The sequence below is a fragment of the Rhinolophus sinicus genome, linkage group LG07 (assembly GCF_036562045.2).
Source record: "Rhinolophus sinicus isolate RSC01 linkage group LG07, ASM3656204v1, whole genome shotgun sequence".
NCBI lineage: Eukaryota > Metazoa > Chordata > Mammalia > Chiroptera > Rhinolophidae > Rhinolophus > Rhinolophus sinicus.
In genome coordinates, this window is record NC_133757.1 from 25,831,879 (window position 1) to 25,856,839 (window position 24,961).

At 43.2% G+C, this 24,961-nt stretch overlaps 2 protein-coding genes across 8 annotated transcripts in view; one reads left to right on the top strand and one right to left on the bottom strand.

Moving 5' to 3' along the window:
- The first annotated feature begins 4,278 nt into the window (after positions 1-4,278).
- MORN4 (MORN repeat containing 4) lies at positions 4,279-15,543 on the top strand. Of its 6 annotated transcripts, XM_074339269.1 has the most exons (8): positions 4,282-4,417; positions 5,843-5,893; positions 8,097-8,191; positions 11,717-11,809; positions 13,336-13,450; positions 13,867-13,976; positions 14,233-14,399; positions 15,116-15,543. In XM_074339269.1, exons 4-7 carry the CDS (start codon positions 11,743-11,745, stop codon positions 14,379-14,381), a joined length of 441 nt encoding a protein of 146 aa, XP_074195370.1. In that variant the 5' UTR covers positions 4,282-4,417; positions 5,843-5,893; positions 8,097-8,191; positions 11,717-11,742; the 3' UTR covers positions 14,382-14,399; positions 15,116-15,543. The 6 variants fall into 6 exon arrangements, with proteins under 6 accessions (XP_019580374.1, XP_019580370.1, XP_074195370.1 ...); XM_074339268.1 differs by having other exon boundaries at positions 14,233-15,543; XM_019724815.2 differs by lacking the exons at positions 5,843-5,893; positions 8,097-8,191 and having other exon boundaries at positions 4,279-4,417; positions 15,116-15,253.
- A 1,147-nt stretch (positions 15,544-16,690) lies between these two features.
- HOGA1 (4-hydroxy-2-oxoglutarate aldolase 1) overlaps positions 16,691-24,961 on the bottom strand; it is a 28,380-nt gene continuing 20,109 nt past the window's right edge. For both annotated transcript variants that reach the window (XM_074339266.1, XM_074339267.1), the window contains 2 exons: positions 23,975-24,108; positions 16,691-17,610 (listed from right to left, as the gene is read on the bottom strand). In XM_074339266.1, coding sequence (XP_074195367.1) covers positions 17,461-17,610; positions 23,975-24,108 — 284 coding nt within the window. In that variant the 3' untranslated portion in view covers positions 16,691-17,460. The remainder of the gene's footprint in view (positions 17,611-23,974; positions 24,109-24,961) is intronic.

The window sequence follows — 24,961 nt, forward strand, 5'->3', positions numbered from 1 at the left end:
AAACCCCGCCTGGCCAACCAGCTTGCGGTGCCTCTTTGGCCCCGCCCCTACCTACCCTGTTTACTTGGCGACGCGTAGGCACGACGCCTCGCGCGCGAACACTAGCCAATCAGAACCAGTGCCTACGCAATCCCGTCCTCCGCATATTTTGCTCGCCACCTTCTGTGAGGACTGCGCATGCTCTAGGACACAAACTTGAGTCAGACAAGCCCTCAGTTCTTACCAGCCCCGCCCCGCCCGCGCCTTAGCTTTCAATCGCTGCCTTATCTATGAGAGTTTTCAGTGATGTAGCCTACTTAATCAGTCACTAATTATTGAGTGCCTGCTACGAACCAGCTGTAAGACTGGAAAAATCTAATCTTCGTATCTGCATTTATTCAATCATGCAGTCGTTAGATATTTATTGAGCACCTACTATGTTTTAGGCGCTGGAGAGGCAGCATGAAGCAAACAAAAATCCCTGCTCTACCTAAATAAAAAGGTGTGTTGTTTTTTTTTAAATCCCAGCCCTCATGCAGTTTACACAGTGCCTGGCCCAAAGCTCAATGTTTGTTAATTGAGGAAATACATGGTCCCATCAGACAAAAATTCCATAAGAGTCCATGACTATTTTATTTATCACTGTAAATCCTCCGTGTCCAGACACAGTAGATGCTCACTCAGTACATGGTTATCAGTGGAAAAGAGAAGGATGATATAGTCCCTGCCCTCAAGCTGAAGCCACACAGCTCTCTGAGGCAGTAGGAGAAAACAAGCCAACAATAAGAACTGAAAACTCCATAATAGGAGTTCAGCAATTTGGAGGTAGGCTGGAGAGTCAGTAAAGGCCTTAAGTGGGGCATGTACGATGATCTAACTGTTAAAGGAAGAATGTAATTAAATCACTGAGGTAAAAAGGAGAGAAAAGAGGGACTCAGAGATTTGAGTTTGAACCCTGGCTTCACATTTATTAGTTATGAGTTATTTAACTCTCTAAGCCTCAGCTTCTTCATCTATAAAATGGGAATAATCAGCTCCTCTTCAATTGATTAAATAAGAATCAAGATATATAAAGAACTTATAGCACTTCGTACCTAAAAAGTACTCAACAAATGATAGATTTTTATCACTGCTGAGGTTATTGTTGATGCTTTTGGTTTTGTGCTTAAAGTAACCAGCAGATGAGAGGCATGGATTTTCACAAATGGTGACCAGCCACATAGTAACCAATATTTCATAATCATTCTGGAGAACAGAGTGAAGAAATAAAATGGGGTCACTATAGTCAAGCCGCAAAATTACTAAAATCAAGTTGGTTGAGGCATGAGAACAATAGTCTATTCTTGTTTGAACTAGCCTGGGAAGTTAAATTTTGAACTTTCTTGTCCTGTGTCAATGCCTGGATATACATCAATTCATGGACATACACCAGACCTCCAGATAATGCCTGAAAGACTCACGTATCTAGACCACCTGACGTCTATTATCCAGACCATGGATGTGACAAGACCTCTTGGCACCCATCTTCCAGATAACATGGCATCCATCATCCAGATCTCATGATAGCTGACTGATAACCACCCTGGGCCAATCCTAGGGCTGAGAATACAGAACTGATTATTCTCAAGAATGCACTTTTTACTATAAGAACTCTTAACTTTCCTTTTTTCTTCAGAACACTTATGGGTTTTTGCCTAATTGTGTTTTGGGTTTGTAAACCCTAAGACCCTTAAATAAATTGTTATCATTTATTTCTAGCCAAAGCCTCCAGACTCTTTTTTAGTTTGTTCAACAATTCTTTCTTGAATCAAATTATTGGCACAGCTAACTAGAAGTACTGAATTGTTTAGTTATATTATGGCAATGTCTTAAACATTTTCTTGCCAAATAAACCATTCTAGCAAATGGCCATACAGATAGTTCAATTACCCCTTTCAAATACAAGACATGTAGTTCCCTTTCCTACCCAAAGGCCAAATAATTAAGTAATATTTGCCTACTGTGTCCTAGGGGCCACAGACACAGAGATGATCTCCTGTATTATTTATCTTATTTAGACCCTAAGCTGCAAATTATGGTCAAGGAAAGCTCCAAGATTTAGAGTTCTCCCTTGAATTCGGAGTTTTCTCTATGGAAAACCCTCATAATATGTTTCAGCATCTACCTCTCAGAACTGGACTTTCCTTTTACGGAAAAGAATGTCAATACATTCCCTATTACCCATGAAGATTTAGCACTTACCAAATGATAAGCATGTGCCAGATATTATTTTAAGTGTATTATATGGAGTAAATTATATAACCAGCATTACAGCCCCTGTGATGTTGGAAACTGAATAAAATAACTTGCTTATGGTCATGCAGCTGGTAAGTGGCAGAGCTGGATCCAAATTCAAGCAGACTAGTTCCACACTATATTGTTTCTTATTAAATACCTCTACAATATATGTCTCATATTTACCCCCTTTCTTTCCATCTTCACTGATGCCACATTCCAGGATGTCTTAGTTACGTTATTACAATAGCTTCTGAATTTGTTTTCTGCTTCCAATTTCTTTATTATTATTATTATTATTATTATTATTATTATTAGTTTCAGGTGTACAAAACAATGTAACAGTTAAGACATTTATACTCCTCACAAAATGATAACACCCCACCCCCTCCAATTTCTTTCTGATCATCTCTGTGTATCACTGCCAGAATAATTTTATTAAAACACTGGTTTCACTGTGTCACTGCTCTAGTCAAGAAACTACATTTTTATTGTGGTAAAATATACATAATATTTATCATTTTAACCATTCGTAAGTGTACAATTCAGTAACATTAAATACATTCACAATGCTGTGTAACCATTACTACTGTCTCTACCCAAAACGTTTTTATCAAGAAAATAAAAATTCTGTACCCATTAAACAATAACTCTATCTTCCTCTAGCACTTGGTAACCTCTATTCTATCGGTTGGTGCAAAAGTAATTGTGGTTTAAAAGGTTAAAAATAATTGCTAAAACTGCAATTACTTTTGCACCAACCTAATACTTTCTATGAATTTTCCTATTCAAGAAACTACATTTTGCAAACCATACCTTCTCTCTAATTTTTCAGGTTTCTCCATAATTTGACCACAACTTCATTTCTTCATATTTTCTAACACAGACTCTCCAATCTGATTTCTTAACATTCCATTCTCTCAACTGCTGTAATTATATCAATAGTCAATACCACACAGTTTTAGCATGTTTAACCATTGGGTGTTAGAGCCGGATTGAATTTTATAGGTCTTCTAGTCCAATCTTATTTTACAGGCTAGTGACTTTAATAACTCGCTTGAAGCCACACCCAGTTGGTGGCAGGGATTTGAACACAGAATCCAAGTCTCTTAAAACTGTTTAGTGAGCACTTGCAATTTCTGACATAGTACTGAGCATTTGACATTGTATTCTCAAACAAGTCCTAGGCTGCCTTTATCATCATCGTTATAATTTTCTATCGTACAGATGAGGAAAAATCTCCCTTCAGAGAAGCAATTTGCTTACTCTCTTCATGCGTTTGCCTTCTCTTAATAGTTAGTCTTGGATTTTTCCACGTGCATGAATCTTTTCTTCTCCACACTTGGGCAGTAAGTCTCACGAGGACAGTGATCATGTCTTTTCTAGACTGGCAGAACCTAGCATCACGCTGCATTCCCATTGTTCAGTAAATAAACATGGATAAACGGATTGGCGTGCGTGGTATTTTGGAGGATTTGCTCCAATCTTGGCACGGTATTCTAAAGACAAAGGACCTGGGTAACGACATCGACAACACAAATCCCTACAAAGAATGCAAACGTGTCCTGATATCATAGTGCTGGCATCGAGTTGACACACATTGAACTACAGTTGCCCTGTCCAACGCGTTGCAATTTACAAAGCTGCACGTCAAAAGCCGTGTTTAGGTTCTGTCCTTTAACTCCGCGGCCGGGCCATTTACAACTATGGAGATCCGCGCAGGATCGAAGCCGCTTGAGTTGGTGGTCACTGTTGTGTCTGACGCTGGTTTGGTTTGGTTCGGTTCAGTTTGGTTTTCACATTTTGGCTAGGCTGTTGCAGGGTAGGCGAGACCCGAGTTCTCTCATCAGGATTGCCAAGGTGGAGTTCAGCCCCACCCCTCTTTCGGATATTTGAGAGGGGTTCTCGAGACATTTCGCCCCGCACAAAGATGGCGCCTAGCCCAGGCTGAGCCAATGGAGAATGGCGTTGCTCCCGGTTGCCTAGGTAACAGCCAATGGGCAGCGGGAATTGTGACCAGTGCGGGATGGCGGCGTCAAGTGGGGCAGGCACTGGTGGAGGTGGCCGAGAGGCAGGTGGCAGGGGCGAACCCCGCGGAGCGGAGGTCCGGGCCGCTGGAGCCCCGGGTCGGGGCGTGACCGTCATCCAGAAAGGCGGAGCCCAGGTTGGCTGGCAGTGCGGGTTGGAGGGGGCTGGGACAGTGTGATCGGTGAGGAAGGGACGGAGGAACCCAGCCCTAGATGACATGGGCTGGAGAGCGCGGCTCCGTGCTCGACGCGCTGACCGGAGGGCGGCTGCCCCGAAGTCCCCAAACCGGGCCTCGCGTGTCCACGGCTGGGTGCCGAAGCCCAGGAGCGCCCGTGGCACGGGGGTTAGCGAGCGGGGTGGGTGGGGGCTGCGTCAGGAGCAGACGGCAGACCTGTGCGAGCAGAAGATCCGGCCCGGGAGGGAAAGCGGACCCGGGGTAGAGAGAAAGAGCAATGCTGGAAGGCACTAACGGGTGGTTGAAGGAAAGGGGAAGTGGACCAGAAAGTGTTGCCTTGTTGCCATCTAGGGCTTTGTTTGCTCTGGGCCCGCCTCTCTCACACTCCAGTGGAGAGATGTCCCACACATCACGTCTTGGGGAATGGGATGCCTCAGTTAGTTGATGGTAGCATCCCAGCATGGTGGCATCACCGAAATGCTTAGGTATCAGCAGCGGTAACTCGGCTATATTACCGTAGTATTTTCCTTAACCATGGCATTTTCCTTAACCATGAACTAGAATAGTATTCTGGCGGTCCCCATTACTCCCAAGTGTTTTTATTTTTATTTTTTTTTACTTTCTTTCTGGTGTCAGGATTTTCTTCCCAGTTTCTTCAATCTAACTGTCCCACAGTCTTCATAAATAAGAACTTGATCTAGTAGTGATACATTTGTTTACTTTTCTAATGGAAGGGAGACTTACAGTAAAAGAGACGTACAGACTTATAAAAACAGTTAATTCAAGCTCATGTAAAACACTTTAAAAAGAACGTTTGACTAGACTGAGAAACAACGGCTTGAACCGGAGTGTGGGGGGGGGACGGGAGGGGGGGAAGAAAGGGGTGGGGAAAGAACGTTTGGCTTTTTCTTCTGGGTTTCTTCCAAACCTAATCTTTGTTCATCAAAACCTTCATTTTCTTCTCTTTAGGAGTCTGAAAGCCTAAGAACTGCTTTCTTTATAACTGAAGGAACTTTGGCAAGACTGTTATACTTTGGGAGGGGTGGCTTGGGAGGGGGTGGACAGTGTTGAAGGTATATGTGGGTAAAGTGGCTGCCTCCAAACAGTATTCTTAAACTGAAAATTTGTTCCCCTTTATGTTTTTCTTTTTTTTTAAATCCTGAACTGGGGCACAGGTTACTATGAAAGCATAAGTATTCTTTTAACAAGTTTGACTTCTAAAATTAAAAAAAAGAAACAGAATGGAAACAAAAGTTATCATTCCTGCCTCCAACTTCTATCTGGAAATGTCTGGATCAGGAGAAAAGAAAAATAGCAGGGATATAGTCTATTGTGCAGACTAATAATGTATTAGTTTACACGGACAAAATACTAATTTCCTTTCAGATAGATGTTTGGATTGATCCTTTGCAACCCATCCAGCAAGAGAGCAGAAGGGTAGGTATTTGTTTAGAAGAAGCGTGAACTATCTTGACTTTGTGACTATATTTCATATGTATAGCTGAAGCCTAAACTCATAGGCCCTCCATTTTCTTTAAAAAGATTTTTTGAATAACTGATACACGTACTGATTTGCTAAAGTATTGGGTTTTCAATCTTCATCAGCACTGACTATACTTTTTAAACTAGATTTGTCTCAATGACCATGGTAACTGGTGAAATTTCTTTCTGGGTCAGTGGCTATGCAGCTGACCATGAATTAGCATGGCTGATTACAGAAGTCATAAATGAAAAATCCTGACACTATCCCAGGCAGTGACAACATCCATTATTTGGACATAGGTAGAAGTTTCTAGTCAAGTATGTTCAACCATGGTTTGAAACTCATGGAGTCGACATGTGTTCCTTTAATTAGCACTTCTGATTGTATTCTTGGGAATGGACGTCACTGACAGGCAATTTTTGAAGGGAGTTTGCTCTATCTCCCTAGATCAAAAAGGAATGGAAATTTGTAGTACAGTGTGGACTTTTGAAAACAAATAGGAGAGGATGGTGGTAGGGTTAGGTTGAGAGATGATATTCCAGTTCCTATCGCTGTATGACAAATTACCCCAAACTAAGCTGCTTAAAACAATCATATGATGCTCATAGATACCTCAGATGTGATCAGGCTTAATGGCTTGCAGAGGAACTGGAATCTTCTGAAGTCTCCTTTACTCACACCTGATGCCTGGGCTAAGATGATTCAAAGATGAGACCTGCCCACCGGCTCACCAACACCTGTGGCTGTCTGTGTGGCTCAGCTTCCTCACAGCTTGGTAGCCTCAGGGGAGTCAGACTTCTTACGTGGTGGCTCAGGTCTCCCAGCACAAGTGTACCAGTGAGCAAGATGGAAGTTGCGTGACCTTTAATGATCTAATTTCAGAATACACCATCACTTCCATCATGTTCTATTGGTCAAAACAATCATAAGATCATAAGCCTACACAGATTCAAAGGAAAGGAGTTCGAGTCCACTTTTGGTTGGGCAATAGCAGGGTCTAATTGTAGAAGAATGTGTAAGACAGGAGATATGATTGCAAACATCTTTAGAAAATACAATCTGTCACATTTGATTATAAGAACATAATCTTTCAGGTTTCATTGGCTTCCTTGAAATAGTGAGGGTTATTAAAGAAAAAAAATTCAACCGAGTAAATTTAAATATCTAATTGGCTTCATGAATGATTCCTGAATTGGGCAGCATTCCATCTAGTAAAAATAGAAAGGTATTCCCGAAGAGTTGTACAAACTGAAAGGTTTTTATAGGCAGAAAGAGTGTGGGACAAAGAAGTTAAAAGAGTAGATTATCTCAGGCAAGTTTACCTTCCCTTATGGGAAGGTCTGGGGTCTGTTTTATCAAGCAGATTACATCACTAGTGCTTACCAGGAAATTCTAGACAGGTTGGTGTAAAATTCCTCTCCTGGGATAAGCTGAAACTGCAATTAAGTTAGATATTAAGTATTGGTGGAGCTTACCACAAGTGACTCCATTTTGGTTCTGTTTTATTTTTGTTTTTTTAACGGTATATTTCCCAAGAGCTAGCAGCATACCAAAAGAGTGGCTAGTTTTACAACTTGAGGGGCAGGCTAGTGCTTTCTCCATAGATAATCCTCAAAGTGGAGAAACACTGTTCCCTTTCTTTCAGAGACCTTATATTGTCCTTCTGAAACGAGGTAGGCTGCCACTATTTGAGAGTTTCATGTGGTCTTGAGAAAAAGTAAACGAGGCTGCTTCCTGTGAGCCCCGGTGCAGTCAGTCTGACTCCTCACATTGCACTACAACTCCTTCCAAAGCTTTTGAGTGAAGACCAGTCCACGCTGCCTATCATTTAAAGGAAATACCTTACCTTATCATCTTCCTATATAAATAGTGATTTTGTGTTTTGGAATGGCTGTTTAGTCATAAGATTTAGTAGAAGATACAACCTTTCAGACTCTGATTTGTTTTGAAGGAATGAGATAGTCCAGGTTTGTACCATAGGCTGACTTTTAGTCCTCTGATTGGATTTGTTCTGGGAAGCGCTGAAGATGGCCTCGAGCTATCACAATGCCTATCTGAACTGGAAAGAGTTTTCCTGTGCAGCTTTGATGGAAAACTGTTTCGCTCCCTCTCATCAATGTTGTATTTGCAATGGAGTCACGTTGACCTCTACCCCAGGCACAGTATGATGCTGGGCTGACGATAAGAGGCTGGTGCGCCTGAAATTGGATGCTGACCTTGTGGAACATTGATTGGACAGAGATGGCACCCAGGTACCAGTATCACCTCTCAGAACATCGCCCCAGAGGTTATGAGGGGCTTTAAGACAAAAAGAAAATGATCCTTTTCTTGGGACATCTTCTCTGTTCGAGACCCTGGATATGGAGTTTCTGAGTAACTAGAAAAGTGAGAAAGTCCCTGGTGGACCTGTGGGAGTGACTTCCAAACGTCCCTAGAAGAGCGTCCACAAAGCTGGACTTCATTGTGGGGGTTGAAATAAATGTTCCTCATATTTGGGTGAGACCCCAGGGAGTTCAGAACTCATCTGTCCTCATAGCTGGAAGAAACTAGAGCTCTGAGATAGAGCCAGGGCCTAGAAGATGTGACTGAGCCCTGCTCTGGTCAGGCCAGACTGTTTTCACATCAGACCACTTCTGGGCATGCGGCATCTGTATCGAAAATCATTATGACATAAGCCAAAATTAAAATATCCCACAGGGTGTTGATAAGAACAGATGAGTGGCAACTGGAGTTTGCTTTTCCTCTGCTTAGTATTTACCTCATTAGTCAACATTGCTGATTTTCGTTTCAAAATGTTATGTGAATTACACTAGTAGCATTTTAATACTGAGATTTAGAGAAATTTCCATTACAGTAAGTAACTGTGTGAGTTTAGTTGTCTCTTTTTGAAGGAGGAAAAAAAAACCATTTAATAGCCAGGGCTATGCAGTGTTCTAGATACAGTCACATACTCGTATACTGGGAGGCAGTGTTGGATAGGATAGGGTAGGATAGGGTAGGGTAGGATAGGATAGGGTAGGGTAGGATAGGGTAGGATAGGGTAGGGTAGGGTAGGGTAGGGTCAGATAAGAGTGTTTAAAAAAATATACGGACAATTTTATCATCAATTAAAAAAAAGTGTTTAATAAGAGCATGGGCCCTAGGGCCAACTGACAGGATTCTGATTCTAAATTGCCTGTGTTAGCTGGGTGACCTTAGCTAACTTACTTACCTTCTCTGTACCTCAGTTTCCTCATGTCTAAAGTGGAAATACCAATAATACCCACCTCATAAAGTTGTGAGATGAAATTAGATAATGTATTTTTTTTTAAATTATGGTACACAATAAGTAGTCAGTACATGTTAGTGCTATTATAAAGGTATTTCAGATAATTTCTCTGGAGCTAGCTCAGTTGATTATAGAGGGTTGTATTAGCTGATCTGGAGTATAAATAACTCAGCACTGTCCAACACGACAATTTGGGGAAAACAGTGTATGTCTTGTTTTAGTTGAACATTTAAAGCATCATTTTTGTGTTAAATACTCCAGACCCCTCTTATACTGCAGAACCTAGTCTTTAGAACCCCATCTGGATTCTTCATGATGGAGAAACCAGTACAACCGTTAACACTGTGTGTGATTTGGGCTTCCCTGGGACTTGAAGGAAAAAGAAGCTAGCAGTTGCCACCAGACCCACAAGAATGTTTCCTTTAAATTGTCCTCCTGGTCTGACCCCAGTGCTCTGAAGAAGAGGTGCACTTGTCCTGTTGAAACTCAGTCAGGTGCCTGAAGGTCAGACTCTAGGCTAATTATTAATAACAGGGGACATTTCAATGGTGATTTATAGGTCGCACACGGTATTTCCATTTATTGGAATAATAAGTAGCCCACAAGCTTTCCAGTATGTAAGAATCTAATGACGTGCTTGTAAAAACTGCAGATTCCCCGGCTCTAACGCTACAGAATCTGATTCCGTAGATTTGGTTGCAGGCCTAGGACTGCATTGTCACAATCACTTGAGAAAACATTGTATTGTTTCAATCTGGAAAAAATGAATGGTGAGTAAAAAGACCCAGGGGATTTAAAAAAGGAAATAAGGGTTGCATTTTTTTTAATGTGTCAAATGATTCTATTTGTCTTTGTTTATATTGAATGATATTTTTGGTATCTTAAACCCCTTCTTATAGGATATCCTTGAATATAAATATTATTTTACCACTCATGTGAAGCCATAACCAGGCATTCCTCAGTGTTATTGGGTGGTGGTGGTGGTTTTTTCCCTGTGATATATCTGTCACAGTCATTGTTTCTGCTCCCATTACCTTATTATCCCCCGAATTCGGGCCTATGACCTCATACCTGGATGTATCAGTTAGCTTTTGCTGGGTAATAACACACCACCCCAAAATATAGTGGCTTCAAACAACCATTTCTTTAATCCTTGATGCTGTGGGCCAATAATTTGGGGCTGGGCTCAGAGGGGCAGCTCTTCTGGTCTTGCCTGAGCTCACCCAGGCATGTGTGGTCAGCTGGGAAAGCTGTTCCATGTGGTCTCTCACCATCCAGGAGATTAGCCTGGGCTTGTTCACATGGGGACAGAACAGTCCCAAGTGCAGCAAGAGGGCAAGCCCAAAGTACAAATGCTCCTCACACCTCTGCCACATCACCTTTGCTGCCATTCCATTAGTTACATAACCCAGCCAGACCCAGTGGGTGGAGGAGTAAATAAACTGCCTCTGAATGGGAGCATCTGCCATGCATGAATGGAGGGAGAATAATTTGTGCTTATTTTCACAATCTACTGAATTATCATATCTCCTGCCTTACAAGCTTCTCTAGCTGTAGGCTTTTGCTGCTCCAACCCATCCTGCTTCCCGCTGCCACTTTCATATTCCTTAAACTGCTTTCATCATATTGCATCCCTGTTCACACACCCCGAGGGGCTTCCTCTTTCCCCACCTTCTCAGCTATAAACTTTTCTGCCTAGCTCTCTTTAAGCCAGCCTGACCCTAGAAGCAGAGCACGTAGTACAGGCGAAAAAGGACTAGCAATCGGGAGGCCTGGGGACTAGTTTTAGCTCAGTCGCCGACTAGCTTTTTACTCTCCAGGCTTCTGTTTCTCCATCTATAAAATGAGGGAGTTTGGATTAAATCTGAGGTTCTTTTCAGATTTAAGATTTAGGCTGAGTATACGTAGACAAATTCATTAGGTGTAGTTAACTCCCTAACTACACCTTCAACTCTAGCAAGACCCAGCTTCTTATTCCCAATGAACAGCCCATGTTTACGCTGCTCTTTGCGCTTTCATTGCCCCATGTTTTCTGTTACCCTTTGTGTTCTTCACTGTTTATTTTAAGTTCTGCCCACCCCTTGTCTTTGTTAATCTCTGCTGTTCACTTTGTCACTTAATTACATTACCTCTCCTATTATTCAGTGTTTTGATTGTTAATCTTATCAACTAGATTATAAACTTATTAAGGAAAGAGACTATTTTACACATTGATAAGTGTATAGTAGGTATCAAGCAAATATTTGTAGATTAATTCTACATTTCCACCCTAGGTCATAGAAATTTGGAACTGGTTGAAAACTTTAAAGACAAATAGCAGGATAAGATTGCTTGGGCAGAGGTGGTGGTGGTGGGGGGTGGTTGGCGAGGTGGGTAGTTTTGTTAAATATACTTGAGGTAATATACACTGACTTGCCTGGTAGACTTTGAATATATCTACAAAGTTGCTTAGCAGGCCTTTCCTCCAGCCACCCTGTGACACTGGTTCTCTCCTGCTTGTGTCCTACAGTTTTCATCCTTCTGTAAGCTGTCACCATGACCCTGACAAAAGGCTCCTTCACCTACTCCAGTGGGGAGGAGTATCGTGGCGAGTGGAAGGAGGGTAAGAGGACCCAGTGATGACACTTCATTTGGCCAAAGGACAAATACCTCAGGATATATATGCCAACTTTATGAGTCTTCACTTCTAACTCCAGGATTTAATCTGAATAGTGCCTGCCTTTATTCGATTTTAGAAATTCGATAAAGGAATTAGAATATACTATTGTTAATCCAACCTCCAGAAGTAAGTTAAATCTTTCCACTTCTAAGTTTAAAGTGTTTTAACCCTTTTATCCTTTAGTGGTATTATTTGGGAATTGTTTTTCTAAATGCTAATGTACTCAGCAGAATAAAATGAATTATTTTTAGTGCTCATAAATCAGAAAGTACAGAATTCATTGCAGTGACTTGATTCCAGTGAATCTTAAGAAGTTAATCAGGGCAGACACTGAAGAGCGAACGGTATTCATTGCCTTGAATTTCCTGTGACAGTTCATTATATTCGGAAGTACGCATTCACAGGAATGGGAAAATTCTTCGGGGCCTGAAACTCTATAGGAAATAGTTTTATGATGTTCAGTTTGGAAACAAGTCCCGTGGGTCTGGCCCGCCCTAGCAAGCCAGGAGCTTCCCCAACGAGACACGACTCTTGACAGCTATGCCAGTGAAGAGCAGTTCACACGGCTTCCAGACAGATGCCTCATTCTTCTCACGGTAGATCCTGCAGCTGATGGATTCCTGAGCCTCGAGAGGAGAGATTGTGCAGATGGGATGTGACCTTGCCTCCATACATCCTCGGCCTTTTCTCCTGCCTCCCAAATCCCTGCTGGCCCCGATAATATGACCTTTAGACGAGAGAATCCCTGAGGCTCTGCTGGGGAGTCTCTGTCCACCAAAGAAGGCCTCTCCTCTATTTGAAGAGCACCATTGCTCCTTCAGTATCTTGCTCTGATTTCTGGTCGGTTCAGTGCATTCAATTTAGCCCCATTGATGTAACAGAGCTCAAACCAGTGTTGCCAGTCTGGCTGTTAGGTTTGCACAGTAGCTTCATGGTGCTAAGTGATATACTTATATTTTTCTCAGAGTGGCAGTGGAGTTAAGTGTGGACTCTGGTCAGGCTGAGTTTACATGCTTGCTCTACCACTTAATTGCTCTGGGATCTTGATTAAGTTATTTAGGTTTTTTGTTTGTTTATTTGGCCTTGGTTTCTGCATCTGTTAAATGGGAATAATAACAGTACTGTGCCTACTTCATAAGGCTGTCGTGAGGATTAAGTATGACAAATACGAAGTGCTTAGAAAAGTGGCTGCACATAATAAAGGAACCATGTGCTATTTTTAAGTGCTCTCTTATTTTCATACTTAGACCTGCGCCAAATCTGATGGCTGTGACTTAAGTTGGGAAGGCCTAAGGAGCCAGGTTTTCTTGGTGCCTGACTCTGGGTAATAGTACCGTGCCCTGCTAATGTCATTGTTTCTCTTCTTTCCTTTGTGGGTGGGGTGATGGGAGGCAAGGGATGTTAGACAGTGAGAGGGGACCCCGAAGCAGCCCCCTCCCAACCTGAAACCTGTTCTTGTCTTTGCCCAGGCCGCAGACATGGTTTTGGTCAGCTGATGTTTGCAGATGGTGGCACTTACCTGGGTCATTTTGAGAATGGGCTCTTTAATGGCTTTGGGGTACTGACCTTCTCAGATGGCTCAAGGTATGTACTTGGTCATTCCTTTCTCAGCCTTAAACTAGGAAGGCTCTGATCTAAAAATGACAGTGGTAAATATCTGGTCAAACCTGAGCTTGTCCCAGGCCCTCTGAAAACAGGAAATGAGTAAGCCTTAGTTCATTTATTGGTTACTTTATAAATCGATCAGAAATTTGAAATGGCAAGAGGTGAGTGACCTTCCACCTCACCACTGTTCTGTTATTTCCTTAAGATTAGGACCTCGTATCATACGTACTCTCTGACCCCTCTCTGCTGGCTGGGAGTGGGTGGGTGGAGCCCTGAGATAAGTGGAATCAGCTTTGCTCTTTGACATTAATAAATAACGTATTGGTAGCTGCTTGACTCAGTTAACCTAGGCAGCTCACTACCCGCTGAAAGGCTAACACCTTGTGTTTCTGCAGGTATGAGGGGGAGTTTGCCCAGGGCAAGTTTAATGGCGTCGGAGTCTTCATTCGACACGACAACATGACCTTTGAGGGGGAATTTAAAAACGGCAGAGTAGATGGTTTTGGTAAGTTGCAGCCCGGCAGGATGGGTTACTTAGGCGAGCATAACACGAGTGACGAGTACACCTTGTTAGGTTTATCCCCTGTGGATGTCCGGCAGTCCACCGTGATGCTGCCCTCATGCCTGGTTATTGAACTTGCCCACAGAGTGCTCCTGAGACGGGCTGCGAGTTTTCCTCTTCCTTGGCCACTACCTGTCAAGCTGGTCTCTGAGTCATTAATGCTATTGTCACGCCCGTATTTCCTCTGTCCCCCTCAAAGGCCTGCTGACTTTCCCCGATGGTTCTCATGGAATACCCCGTAACGAAGGTCTGTTTGAGAACAATAAGCTGCTGCGGCGTGAGAAGTGTTCCACGGTCGTTCAGCGGGCCCAGAGTGCCTCCAAGTCAGCCAGAAGCCTCACTGCCTGATGGGGTGACAAGTATTGGGTAAAGCAGATGCCCCACTATTCACTCGAGGTGAAGAGATGAATCAGATGTGAGAGGAGATGAGAGTGACCTTGGAGCAGAACTTTCTGCCGTGCCCCATCACCTGCCAGTCAGCGGTCACAGAGAAGTTCTGAGAACTCTGGCCCCCAGGCCCTGCAGCAGTGATTACCACTTGTGTCTTTCCTTGTCTCACTTGTTGGTACTCTCTGTCCCTAACACCCTGGCTTACCCAGTGCAGACATGCGCTGCCTGCTACTTCATTTTCTGCCGGGTGATACAGAACCTCTACATTCTGCCTATCTTTGGGGCAGGCGATCCTAGTTCCAAATTAGGGCCAGTGCTGTGTGCTACCCTGGAGAAATAAGGAAAAAGATAGGGGTGGCATAGATAGGACAGCAATCCTGTGGAAGTCAAGGCCGGAGCTTCTCTGTATGTCCCCCCTCATTCGCTGCTGGTTGGCATTATGGCTCCAGCTCCACTGTGTCTGACCAGACTAGTACCTGCGTCTGCTCATTTCCCCTGTGAAGGATTCTGTGAAAGTGCTGTTTCCCTCTCCTTGACTTTGCCAGCTGTCTTCCTTACCTGAGTTCCAGCAGATACTCCCATTTGTGCCTCTCTCCTTCATTAGGTATGGGACACAATTCCTTTATGGGATAGTCAAGAAAGAAAGTGATGTAAACAGTCATCTTATAACTTGTATTTATTACTTACTCCAGGGCAGACATCTCTGAGCCACTTCAGGCCCTACACGGAGTGAACTGTATCCTTAGAGCTGACACAGCTCCTTCCCATGGACCAGTACTTGAGGTAGAATTGGACTCATCCTAGGACCATAGTGAACTAAAAGAGCATTTGGCTCCTTGCATTTGGGTCACTGTCATTCTTCCGCCACGAGCCTTGGCCATCAGGCCTTGGGATCAGATCTTGCCGTAAGGATCCCTGCACAGTTATCACGGAGGCCCTCCAGTTACCCTGTGCCCCAGACACGGCCTGCCCCACCACAGCCCCAGTCCCCATCCTCACACTGAATGTGTCCCCAGCAGCAGATTGTGATGGAAATTATAGCCGTGTGCCTCTATTTATTCTCTCAATGGTACTGTAGAAACAAGTGTTTATGAGGAATAAACAAATCACCGGAACTGCCTACACTTAGTTTTCTTGACTTGCTTGCTCTGTCCTCCTGAGTATTAACCCATTTGCTGTTTCTAAAAGTTAATCACAGTTGGGGGCTTGGAACTGACATGTACACTTCACTACGTAACATCATCTAATTCTCAAAACCCCTGCAGGGTGGGAGCATTTTTTTTAAAAATCAGACAAGCTCGGGTTGCCCAGACTAGTAAGTGACTGAGCTGGGTGGGATTTGTATCCCCGTCTTTCTGATCCCAAAGCACTTTCCACTGTACTCCCCTCACCCTGCATGCCAGAATGCCCAAGTCCTGAGACCAATAATTGTCACACCTGCCGGGTTACCTTAGGCCGGTCACTCCGGCCTGGGTTTCCTTTTCTCTGCACATTCCCTTGCCACACCCATTTACACACCTGATGGTCCACAGCCCAGGGAGAAAGCTGCTATACCAGTCCCGTGTTACAGATGAGGCTCAGGGCAGTTGAGTAGCTTCCCACAATTCTGTAGACACTAAGGGACAGATCCAAGAACTTCAACCCAGGCCTGTGTGAGCCCAGGGCTGAGCATTTCACCGGCACACTAACCTGCCTCCCTAGCTCTAGGCTTTGCCCAGCCCTAAACCGAATCAGAGGAGAATCTTCCTCTGCACTCAGAGCCTCTAGAAGTTGCCTGTGAGAGGAGCCCAGGGGCTAAGTGCCAAGCTTCAGTGCCAGCCAGATGCCCAGTTTCAGTTGAAGATTGATGCTTTTTATATTCTCTCCTCTAGCTTTTGCCTGAAACAAATCTGTTTACCTTTTTTTTTTTACCAGAGTAATTTTTTTGAAAATTCATCTCAGGTTTTCTGCCACTTGTCGGATACCACTAAATAAGGTTAAACATTTTAAAGAAAGCAGCCTTTGTGATTAATGTGCTAAGTGTTTCTAAATATGTCAGTTGAACCTTTTTGCCCCTTACCGCTCCTGTTTAAAACTTCAATAAGCCTTTCCCTAGGCTGCCACTAATTTAATGCCTGTGTTTGCTCAGTATTGTTAGGGCCTCTCCCAGAACTTGGAAAAAGCAGACCCTGAGAGGCAAATTGCCTCAAGGTAGGTCCTTGACGTCTGGACAGGAAACCTAAGAGCTGCATAGTCCTGGAGTGTCAAGCTGTACACAGACACACTAGTTGAACTTACTAAACTTTATTGCAATAACAAAGTATTTTTAATAATAAAAACAGAGCGCCTATAGGCAAGAGGATGGACCTGTCTCGGGCCAAGCCCCCTTCGCTAATGTTTCAGACCTTGGTTGACTACAATAAGTCTTCTAGAATGTCACATTTATCCACCAGGTGTCATTATTTACCAATTCTGGGTTGTCTGAGACTGGATGGTCGAGATCAAGACTAGAGACAAGAACATGAGATGAATCAAAACAGATTTAGGAAAGGGCATTGTGGCTGGAATGCATCCTGGGGGGGTTCTCTCAGAGACCGGTGACATTTTTCTGATCGGGTTTCCTAACCTACCAGGTCCTCTGGAAGTAGTCAGAACTTGGGTGTGTAGGGTAGGCCTGGCTTCCTGCCGCACTGTGCTGGACTCATCCCCAGCTCCGAGAAGTCCTCCCTTCCTGTGCCCAGCTGCCCCCTGCCCTGCCCCTCTGGCTCCTGACTCACTTGGGTTGGAGCATAGGAAAGCACAGTAGAGAGACAAGGAAGCAATTGCTCCTTCTCAGACTGAAGGTCTCTAGTGACCCAGAGTTTAGGATACAAATCTAGAAGACATGGAGCTGTGAAAATAGGAAATGAGTGTGCCTGGCATTGCCTGGTAAGAGGCGCCTGCAGGACTGCAGTAGGAGAATGAGCCTCGGACCCTTGTCCCTTCATAGTCCTCTTCAGGCTGCAGGTGCAAGACAGGAGCTAAGATGGGCTCAGGCCGGCAGGTCCCCTCCGTGCCCTCAGAGCCAGCCATTACTGGAGAAAGCCAGGTGCAGCGCCTCCTCCTCAGCGGGGCTCAGCTCCTGCAAGGGGGCCCGGCAGGGGCCTCCGTAGTAGCCAAACCAATCCATGGTTTTCTTCAGCCCCGAGATCCCAAAGCGCCGGGTCACCTGAGAATTAGGACTTGTTAGAAGAGCCTGGGGAATCCCTGCACAGATACACCTGAGACCCAGACATGTGTCATTTTCAGAAAGTTGGGGTTCTCATTCTCCTCCTTGGTAAAGTAACTACCAAATCTCTAATACCCAACGTAGATTAGGAATCCAGATTGGGAGACCAGAAGGCAGGCCGGCAGAGAGAACACAATGCCAAAACCTCAAATTAAGAAAGGAAGACGCCTCCTTTGGTTTTAAGAGACAAATCTACCCCACATGGAAGAGAGCGGCATTCAGTCCTCAATCGAGGGTTGGAGAAGGCTGTAACCCTGCAGGTGGGGGCTCTGGGACATCACGGGTCTGCAGCCCAGTTCCCTGGAACGTGACCCAGGGCACAACAGGCCTGGGAAGTCAGGCACAGCCCAGACCTCTGCCAGCCCTGCAGCTCACCCATAGCTCTCTGACCCTAACTCTAAATGCTCTCTCCAGAAAAACAGTGCCTCATTGCCCAAAGAAGTTTCATTGTATACAGCTTTGTATCATGAACTTACTAGCTAGCTCTGAGCAAGTTCTCTTGCCTAAAACATGAGGGGGCTGGACAATATGATCTCTAAAGTCTTTTCCATTGTCATGAGGGACCTAAAAAGGCTATTGTCATCATTTAAAACCATACATGGAGTTTTACAGAAAATGAAGCATCAAGTTTCTTTGCTTTTAGCATAGCAACTGGTTATGCTGATCAGAAGTGTTAGAAGAATCTTTGACTCCCTAAAAACTAGGAAAGTAATAATTACTTAATAAAGTTTTATTTGGAGGGAAGGTAAAACCTTAGAAGTATGGGCTTCATGAAAGGTAAAAATAATTAAAAATTAAAAAAAAGAAAAAAAGGTTGTTTGGAATAAAAAGGTTGGGAAGCTGATGAATGATTGACGAATAACTGTTCACCACTAGAGGCCAGTAGACTTCAGCAAGCCTCTCAGGCCTGGCCCCAGCCAGCCATGGTGTTCTAATAACCTGAGCATTTCACCCAAAACCTGAGTCAGGCGGGAAAGACCTAGGAGAGAGCATGGACACAAGAAGTACCTAGAGAAAAGCTTTCTCCCATCATAGTGCCTGAAGATCTCTGATCTGCCCCTCTTCCGACGCTGAGAAAGGATTGAATGCTTTGGCGGTAAAAATCACGGAAAGTCCTAAATATAGCAGGGGCAGAAGGCTGGCTGGGTGGGAAGGTCGAGGAAGGACACTGTGTTCAAGCAGGGCAGGGAAAGAGGGTGACATCAAGCTGCTCTTGGGGTGGCTGAGCCTACAGCCCAGGCAGCAAAAAGATGTTCCAGGAATTCCTGAGTGTGTGCCCAGAGCTGGCACAGGAGGGGGCACAGAGTGACGGGTAAGGCAGGATGACAGAGAATTGGATGGCAGCAAACATCCTCTCTTCCCAAGGGGCAGCCCAAGCTGCTTCATCTGTAAAATGAGGTTATAGCAACACCTAACCCATGTTACAAGCATTGGAGAAGGAAAAGGCCACTATTAGACCAGACCCCAGAGCCCTGGTAGATCTTCCTCTTCCTGTCCTGGTGGTATGCAGGTTCTGGAACCTTCTCTCTCGCAGGTGAATGGGGGTGGGAGCATCCTATCTCAGGAAAACCTTCACATCCAGGGAGACTCATGCTTGCCTCCTCAGCTGTCCTTTTTCTAAGTCTGAGTTAATCTGCCCCTTTGAGGTAAAGGCATAAACTGTGAAGGAGATCTGCAGCCCTCCCGCCATTTTACACAAACAAAAAGCATTGCCTGGCTCAGTCTGGGACCATGATCTCAGATGCAAAACCTAAGGAGATGCCAAACACCTCAGTCATCAAGGTAAATAGTTAATGTTTTCTAAAAAAATCAATACCAATGCAAAAATACTAATAATGAACAAAGTATCAAAGTTTTAAACAAAAACAGAATCCCACAGAGCCATACCCTGCCATATTGTAGTCTGAGGCAAAGTAATATATAAGTAAGGCAATAAGGCCCCTCTATACATGTTTTGTGTATTTTTTTAATGGTTAATTTTTGTTTCTAGAAGTAGTCGGGGGAAAATTGTTTTGATAAGTTTGCTTCTATTCAAACCAAGGAAGTAAAATTATAATAAACTATGTTTTTGGTATAAAATATTTAAAACTAAAATCATGCTGTGAGTTTTAATATGCCTACTTTTAAATTTTTAAATAGTTTTTTCAACTACTTTAATATTCGGGGGCGGTGCGAGTGTATGTGTGTGGGGGGATCACCATTTAGAAAACTAGTTAGAGCTTCCACTTCCAAGAAGATGGAATAGATGTACTTTTCTCTAGTCTTACTATAAGTACAACTAAAAAATGGACATTATATAAAAACAAACATAAGAAGAGTCTGAAAAGTAGAGAGGAAGACCAAGTACAGACCTCAGGACAACACAGTGGTGGGTTAACTGGCCCAGACTTGGAGCTGAAGGAGCCAGCGGCCCTGAAATGCCAATGGGCACAGACAGTAAAAGCCCCAACAAAAGTCTGTTCTTTTCAGCTAAGGACCAGGAAAGGGGCAGCCTCGCAAGAGTGAAAACTTTTAAACAACCACCATTCTACTCCAGTCAAACCCCACCGAAAAAACTGTGCCCCCTCCCCACCAGGCCAACAAGGTTGAACTAGGAGCCAGAACTTCTACCCTCCAACTCAGCAGTAGAGAATAGCTCTCCCCATCTACCAGGGATGGTGTCAGAAGAGGCCTAGTGAGGAGAGTCACAACTTTCACCTCTGCCCACCCTTAAGGAGGCCATCCCCACTCACTGCCACACGGGAGCAGTAAGGAGACTCTCTTACCCTTTCCAGCCATGATGATAGTCAGTCGAAGCCTACTGCAGGCTGTATTTTTGTTTAAAACTCCCCAAAAAGAAATCTCCAGGCCCAGATGGCTTTACTGGAGAATTCCAAGAAATGTGGAAAGAAGGTTTAATACCAATCCTCTTCCAGAAAATAGAAGAGGAGGGAACACTTCCCAATTGATGTATGAAGCTATTTTTACCCTGATACCAAAATTAGACTAAGGCAGTACCAAAAAAAAAAAAAAAAAAAAAAAAAAAAAAAAGACAACAGACCAATATCCCTCATAAAGATAGACAGAAAAATTCTTAATAAAATGTAAACAAATGGAATTCAGCAATATATAAAAAGAGTTACTGTGTCTTCCGGAAAATAAGCCCTAGCATGATTTTTCAGGATGACATCCCCCGAACATAAGCCCTAATGCATCTTTTGGAACAAAAATTAATATAAGACCAGGTCTTATTTTGGGGGAAACACGGTATGCACCATGACTAAGTGGGATTTATTCCAGAGGTGCAAGTCTGGCCTAATATTTGAAGATTATTACTGTAACCCTCCATATTAACAGGCTAAAAAGGAAAAAAAAAATCTCATGATTCTATCAATCAGTGCAGAAAAACATCCGACAAAATTCAACACCCATTCATGATTTTTAAAAAAGCTCTCTGAAAACTAGAATAGAGGGGAAACATCCTCAACGTGATAGAGAGCCTACAGAAACCTACAGCTAGCATTACACGTAATGGTGAAAGGCTGATTGTTTTCCCTTAAGATCAGGAACAAGGCAAGGACGCCACCGTCACCTCTCTTATTCAACATCGTGCAGGAAGTTCTAGTCCGTGCAATCAGGCAAGAAAGGAACTAAAACACATACAGATCAGAAAAGAAGAAACAGAACTTCCCCTATGTGTAGATGATGTGATTGTCTATGTAGAAAATCCCAAGGAATCTACCAAACCCTCCTAGAATTAATAAATGGGTTCAGCAAAGTCGTGACATACAAGATAAACGTGCAAAAATCGATTGTGTTTCTATATGCTACCAATAAATATAGTGAAATTAAAAATACAATAACATTTATAATCACTAAAAAAATATGAGCCACTTAGGTGTAAATCTCTCAAAACAAAAGTACAGGAGTTGTTTGCCAAAAACTACAAAATGCTGATGAAATAAATTTAAAAAGGTATACATAAAAGGAGAGACATACCATATTCAAGCATTTGAAGACAACATAGTAAAAATATCAATTGTCCGCTAATGGTATACAGGTTTAAGAAAATTCCTATCAAAATCCCAGCAAGAGTATTTGTAGATATAGACAAGATTATTCTAAAATTTATGTAGAAAGGCAAAGGAATTAGATTCACTAAAACAACATTGCAAAAAAGAACAAAGTGAAAAGAATCAGTCTTCCTGATTTTAGATTTATGATATACCAACAGTAATCAAGTCTGTGTGGTATTGCAGAGAGATGGATCAATGGAAAGAATAGAGAATCCAGAAATAGACCCACACAAATACGCCCAACTGATTCTTGACAAAGGTACAACAGTAATTCAATGGAGGAAAGATCATCTTTTCAACAAATGCTGCTGGAGCAAGTGGATATCTACAGGGAAAAAAAACAACAACCTTGATCTATGTCTCACACTTTATACAAAAATTAACTAAAAATGGGTCACAGACTTGTAAAATACAAAATTACAAAACTTTTAGGAAAAACATAGCAGAAAATCTTCACAATCTAGTACTAGGCAAAGCATTCTTAGATTTTACATGAAAAGCATAAACAAAAGAAAATATTGATAAAGTTAAATTAGCAAAATTTAACTTTTGCTCTGAAAAAGACATATTAAGAGATTGACGAGACAAGCTACAAACTGGGAGAAAATATTTGCAAACCACATATCTGACAAAGGACTACTATCTAGAAGATATAACAAACTTCTAAAACTCAACAGTAAAAAAAAATCCAATTAGAAAATGGACAAGAGACATAAATAGACATTTCATCTAAGAGCATATACAGATGGAAAATAAACACATGAAAAGATGTTCAATAGCATTAGCCATAAGAGACATGTAACTTAAAATCACAATGAAATGTCACTATGCATCTATCAGAATGGCTAAAATAAAAAAATAGTCATAATATGAAATGCTGGTGAAGATGCAGAGAAACTGGAGCACTCATACGTTTACACCGATGTAAATGTAAAATGGTATACCACTCTGGAAAATAGTTTGGCAGTTTCTTTAAAAACTAAACATGTGACCATCATATGACCCAGCAATCATGTATTTATTTATACCAGAAAAATGAAGACTTATGGTCACACAAAAACATGTACATGCATATTCGTAGCAGCTTTTAATAGTCAAAACTGGAAACAACCGTCTGTCCTTTAACAGGTGAATGGTTAAATAAACTGTGGTATAACTATATCATGAAATACTACTCAGTTACTACTCAAAAGGAACCAACTATCGATACACACAACACCTGGATGAATCTCCATAAAATTATGCTGAGTGAAAAAAGCCAATCTCAAAAGGTTATAGACTATATGATTTCATTTATATAACAGTCTTGAACTGACAAAATTATAAAAATGACGAACTTATTTGTGGTTGCCATAGGTTAAAGAGGGGGTGGGGGCAGGAGGCAAGTATGTGTGGCTATAAAAGTGTAACATGAGGGATCTTTGTGGTGATGGAAATATTTTATATCTTGACTATATCAAAGTCAAAATCCTGGTTGTGGTATTGTTACCACTGGGGGAAATTGGATAATGAGTACATGGGATCTCTCTGTATTATTTCTTACAATTTCATGTGACTCTACAATGATCTCAAAATTAAATGTTTAATTTATACATAAAAAGGTGTCTACAAATATAGGGACACACCTTTTACTTTCTGCCTCAAACTCCAATATGGTGCTGCACAGCATTGCTTAGCACTTAAAGGCATTCCATCTTGACTCTTCTCCATAGCTTGCCCAACACAGAATTGGGGGACCTGGTCTGACTGCAGAATAGATTATTTGAAGACAGAAGTCTCCTGGGAAATCTGGGCTCTGAATACCTCCAGCTTTCCAACTTCTTCCTTCTCAATCATTCTGTTTTTCAGGATCTGGCCGCTCATAAAGCTGGTCTAAAAGTCCATGGTCCCTCTGTCTAGGCAGTGCATCTCTAAGTAAGGTCCCAGGATGACTTATGTCACAATGACTGTGGCTGTCTGTCTCAATGCATATTCCTGGGCCAAAAGGATTCTAATTTTAACTTGCTCCCTAAATGAATTCTAATGCACACTTAAGTTTGAGAACCAATGGGGCTCAACTTTGTCTGAAGTCAAGAATTTCTGGGGACACGTAAGGAGTTCCCACCCTGGAATGTTCTCTAAAAGGATATTCTGAAAGGGAAGAGAATGAATGGGGACCCTTGTGCCTGCCCTAGCTTCTGCCCCAATGAGGACAGACTGTTGCCCCCGCCCCCCACCTCTGCCCTTTGCTGCCATTGCTGGGAGCTCACCGCAGTGTTTGGCTCAATGAGGCGGAGCTGTAGCTTCTGGGCATCTTCCCATTGCCCTGTGAGGCAGAGTCGCTCCAGCTGGCACACCTGAGCCCCCAGGACATTGGCCAGGGCACACACGCCCCCCACAGCTCCTGCCCCAGAGTAAGATGCAGAATGTCAGCCAAAGCCTCCTCTTACCGAGAATTACAAACTCTGGTCCCTAGCACCCCTTTGTTCTGGGGAGCTAGGATGTAGGTTTCTATGCCACTGGCTGGCCATGTCAAAGGCATGCTTTGTGAGTCCACAGAGTACAGAGAAAAAAGCTGCCAGTATGTTTGAAGTAGAACCCTGCAGGCTGAGGGGCAGCAAGCAGAGACTGAAGGCTAATTTAAGGACAGTTCCCTGTCTTTGCACTCTCTCCACCCATCCCCCCCCCCAAAGTAGCATCCCAACTGCCTGCTGACACCTTCACATTCCTCCACTAGCCCCCTGACTCACCAGTCCTAAAAGGGATGGGGGTGGATGGGAAGCCTTTGCTCTTCTGAAATCATATTCCCCCCAGTGAATTCAGCCTGAGACAGCAGTGGGGGTAGGGTGGGGAGTGGAAAGTGGTCTGGACACAGTCAGGAGATATGACATTTCCTCCCATTGGCTGCATGAGCTTGGACAAGTCATAGACCCTTCTGATCCTCTTTGTTCTCATCTGGGCAACGAAAATGGGCTGTCTGTGATCTCAAAGGGCTCTGCCACTGCTGCCAGCCTGTGAGTGTGATGCCAAGACTAGTTAGGATGGTCCCTGTCATGCAGGGTCTCAGCTCCCGCTCTCCACACAAGAACGCAGGATATGGTGAGGCCAAAAAGGGACACTCATGGAGCCATAGATGGGGGAGTCATACCACTATATTCTTGCTGGCGGCTGGGTTGGAGACACAGGAAGCAGGAGCCACACGATCTGCAATCTGCTATCTGCTTGTCTGCCAACCAACCAACCCACTTGCTAACTGC